This window comes from Cariama cristata, unplaced genomic scaffold (assembly GCF_000690535.1).
Source record: "Cariama cristata isolate BGI_N322 unplaced genomic scaffold, ASM69053v1 scaffold27375, whole genome shotgun sequence".
Taxonomy (NCBI): domain Eukaryota; kingdom Metazoa; phylum Chordata; class Aves; order Cariamiformes; family Cariamidae; genus Cariama; species Cariama cristata.
This window is the reverse complement of record NW_009617313.1, coordinates 2047-5919: the sequence shown is the minus strand read 5'-3', so window position 1 is coordinate 5919 and position 3873 is coordinate 2047. Positions and strand designations below refer to the sequence as shown.

The window sequence follows — 3873 nt, the reverse complement described above, 5'->3', positions numbered from 1 at the left end:
AGGGAGGTGTCCAGGATGGGTTGCACCTGGTTTGGGGTCCTTTCTAAGGGGGTGATGAATGAGAAGGCCTTGAGGAGGTCAATGAAGATACCAGAAGTATGGAGCAACCTACGTATATGGACCAAGCAATAGAGCTAGGACACAGAGATGGCTATATCATGCCTGTCTATAGAATCATAGAATAGGCATCATAGAAAGGAAAGACCTTTAAGATCATGGAGTCCAACCTAGCGCAGCCAAGCCCACCACTAAACCATGTCCCTAAGCACCACATCTACACGGCTTTCGAGTACCTCCAGGGATGGGGACTCCACCACTTCCCTGGGGAGCCTGTTCCAAATTTCTCCTAAGACCCAATTTCAACCTCCCCTGGTACAACTTGAGGCCATATACAATTGTAACTGGCCGGAAAGCGTGGCTGGAGTCATGTATCCCCTGTCTCTTCCCATGCCAGAGCTAAGGGTCATCAAGCGACGCTCCCAAGGGTCACACTTGACAGGCCCGAAGAGGTGGCATATGCCACAGCGGCCAATTGAGCTGCGGCACTGCTCACCCTGAGACATGGAGGATGCTTACACGGGACCAGGAGGAGGTTGGACATGAGATGTGGCTGGTGCCACGCAGGTCCTTTCCAGCTCGGGGAACATCATCGTGCTGGGAGCAAAGGTGAGAGCTGGGGGGACCAGGCAGGAGCTGCCGTCCCCAGGTGTGGGCAGGATCCCTCTCTGCCTCCAGGCATGTCCGATGGTCTTAACAGGCCACCACGGAGCCCTGTCCTTCTGAGTTAATGAAGACGTGGACAGGAGACAGATGGCCAGCCCGTGTGGTGGCATCTCCCCTCCTCGGGAGGCTTGGCTAAAATCCAGAGAGCAGGATGGTGCGGAGATGTGGGGAGGACATGGCAGGCAGCCACGCACGGGAGCCTCCTCGCTACCCCCTCCGGCCGCACAGCCAGGGAAAAGCCAGGGCCAGAGATGACGGTAACCGTTCTTTTTTTTTTTTTTTCCTCTTGGTTGTTTTTGGTTGCTCTTTTGCTCAAAAAAGGCATTTTTAAAAAAATATATTAAACAGATCCATTTTACTAAGATGCCTCTTGCTGGAGCCACTGACAAGAAATGACCCTCCCCAAAACCTCCCCAAATAAACAGCCTTAAAAAAACCCCCCTCCCAAACAAAACAAATAAATAGATACATAAATAAACAATTTTTTTTTCTTTTTCTTCCTTTCCTTTGTTTTAGGTTTCAGAGTATTTTGGAAGGAATTGCAGCCCAGAGGTCTCCGCTGGTGTCCATGACGGCAGCGTCCAAGATGCCAGGTCCTTGCCCACGCAAGGGGTGAGGATGCCTTGGTACCGCAGCAGGCACAAGGTGCTCACGGAGAGGCCCCAGGGGAGATCTGCTGCATCTCGGGGGCCTGCGCTATGGTCCCTCCCCATGCGGCGTGCGAGGGCACGGCCACAGGAAGGATCACGGGGGGATGCAAAAGCGAAGGTGCCGGTAGAAACCTCTCTTAAAAAGACTACAAAAATTGGGGCGCTGAGGAGAGCGCTGCTGGAGGAACCTCGTGGCATCTTGGGCATCTGCTCCAGCATGGACAGCAGCTGCCTCTGGCCGAGCCGCATCCCCCCCTTCCCTGGCCATCAGTGTGTTCCCCACCCCTCTCCCCCACCAGCCACCGACACTCGAGCAAAAGTGGTGCCGTGGGGCAGCGGTGCTGGCATCGTCCCCGTGCTCAGAGCCAGTCTGCGCCGCTTGAGCCATCCCTCCTCCGTGGTCCCGCTGGCATCCTCTGTCTGCTCGAGCCCCGCGTCTCTTTGGCCAGTCGCTGGGCGTACCATGGAAGCACACGGTTGGCACTGAAGTAAGGCCTTGATTTAATTTTTTTTTTAGGGTGGTTATTTTCTGTGCCCCTCCGCCCCTGCCCAGGGAGTCCTTTCTCCTGGCCCCCTCACTCTGAGATCTGAGCAGCCCCGGCCATTAGCTGCACAGCTTGCCCATCTCCTGCTCTACTGCGTTGGGCAGCTTGGTGTTGAAGGCCCTCAGGGAGGACTGGATCCTCGCCACCTCATTGTTGGCCAACTTGAGCCTGTGGCGGAGCAAGCAAGTGAAGAGGTCGAGGCGAGTTTTGCCAGGGGGTGACAACCTGTTCACCCGGTCCCTGATCTCCAACAGCTGGAGCATGGCCGAGTCCTGGGAGCCCTGGGTGTAGGGATAGTCCAGCTGAAGGATCAGGTCACGAATAGCGTCGGGTTCGAAGGGCAGGCTGTAGCCAAAGACTTGCAAGCTGTTGATTTTCATGTACCCCAGGTTCTTGGAGGGATCTGCCATCTCCAAGGGTTCATAGTAGATCGTCTCATTGGAGCTGTCATCCAGAGACTTGATGCGGCTCCGCAAGTAGACGTGGACCGTTTCAAAGAAGGTCTTCCACTTGTTGCCCAAGGTGAGCGTCCAGTTTTGGCACTGGGCAGAGGCATCTACATTAGTCCTTTCCCAGTCTGGGAAGCTGCCCTCGTTAATGGGCATGAACCAGCTCTCCGAGTGGCTTCCCCCAAAGGGATTGACGTAGATGGCCATGACAGGCTCCAGCGTGCTGTTCTTGGTGAGGCAGATCTGCAGGGAGAGGGCCAACATCACGTGAACCAGCCCGGGCTTGTACTTGTTGCTTTTCAGGGTCAAGAGCATGCGTTTCCTCCAGGAGGGGTCGAACCAACTGCCCAGGCGCATATCATTGCTGATGAAGATGGAGTGCACCTCGATGCGGCTGTCCCGTTTCTGCAGGAGGTACTTGAGCTCCAAGTCCTGCAGGTCCGTCTCTAGCCCCAGGTAGTGCTCCAGGGAGTCGGCCACCTCGGGACGGCAGAAGCCCTGGGTGAGCACGTAGCCGTGGTTGCAGGTCCCGCAGCGGGTGCTGTTGTCCTCGGCACAGCTGGCGCAGGCTGGCCCCTCGCCCAAGGCACACGGTATGGACCCCTGGCAGGAGGGCTGGTCGGAGGGACACGTGCAGCTGTGGCTTTCTTCCAGGAAGGTCCCAGGCACGGTGGTCTCGCTGCAGTACAGGAGCGATTGTGCACGGCTCCACCAGTAAGGGAGGGACCTGGGGGAAAAGACACACGGGAGGAGAGATGCTTACATGGCATCTTTTGGGGCGTGACCGACTTTCCCTAGGGATGGAAAAGGTGCCCACCCTCTGTTCATTTTTCTGCACTGCTGGTGTCCCTCCATGAGCCCAGCCCCATTTTCCCCCTCCAGGCTTGGACCCAACCTCTCAGGGCCACACCCCAGGGTGGCACGGCTGTCCTTGCTCCCTGCTCAGCCCCCAGCATCCCTCCAGCAAGGCAGGAGCTCCTCCAGTCCCAGCCATGGGGATGCAGGCTGTGGATCTGAGCTCCCGCCTCGGGGCTCTGAACATTGTCCCCGGCACGGGACGGGGATGCGGCAGGACCCTACCTCTCCTTCGGCAGTTTGAAGCGAGGTTGCCGGTGGCAGCGTTTGCTGAGGTTGAAGAGCCGCCGGATGAGTCGGTGGGTTTTCCTGGAGAGCAGCTTGAGGCTGGTGCCCAGCTGCTGGTAGCGATGCTGGACGTCCAGGTCCATGGCCCAGAAGTGGGAGATGGCCGTCCTGTTCAGGAAACGGTCCCCAGGGAGCCTCTTCACCAGGGCCTGAAACTCCTCTGCGGGGGTGAGGAGAGGGATGGTGTCGGCAGACTCAGGAGAGCAAACAGTGAAGGCAGGGCTGGAGGCAACCTCCCTCCACCCAGGCTCTCAGATCTTCACGGTGAGATGACCACCCTCGATCCTGCCCTGGAGCCCCAGCGCCCAGCCTGGGCTGCTCCCAAAGGAAGGGTTGTAGGGAAGGAGATGCTTGGTGGGGTCA

General features: G+C 57.7%; 1 protein-coding gene across 1 annotated transcript in view; it reads right to left on the bottom strand.

Moving 5' to 3' along the window:
• Positions 1-1931: 1931 nt before the first annotated feature.
• The window catches only part of BRINP2 (bone morphogenetic protein/retinoic acid inducible neural-specific 2), a 3918-nt gene continuing 1976 nt past the window's right edge, over positions 1932-3873 (bottom strand). The window contains exons 5-6 of the mRNA XM_009700495.1: positions 3448-3670; positions 1932-3094 (exon numbers count right to left, since the gene is read on the bottom strand). Of these exons, the coding sequence (XP_009698797.1) occupies positions 1978-3094; positions 3448-3670 (1340 nt within the window). The 3' untranslated portion in view covers positions 1932-1977. The remainder of the gene's footprint in view (positions 3095-3447; positions 3671-3873) is intronic.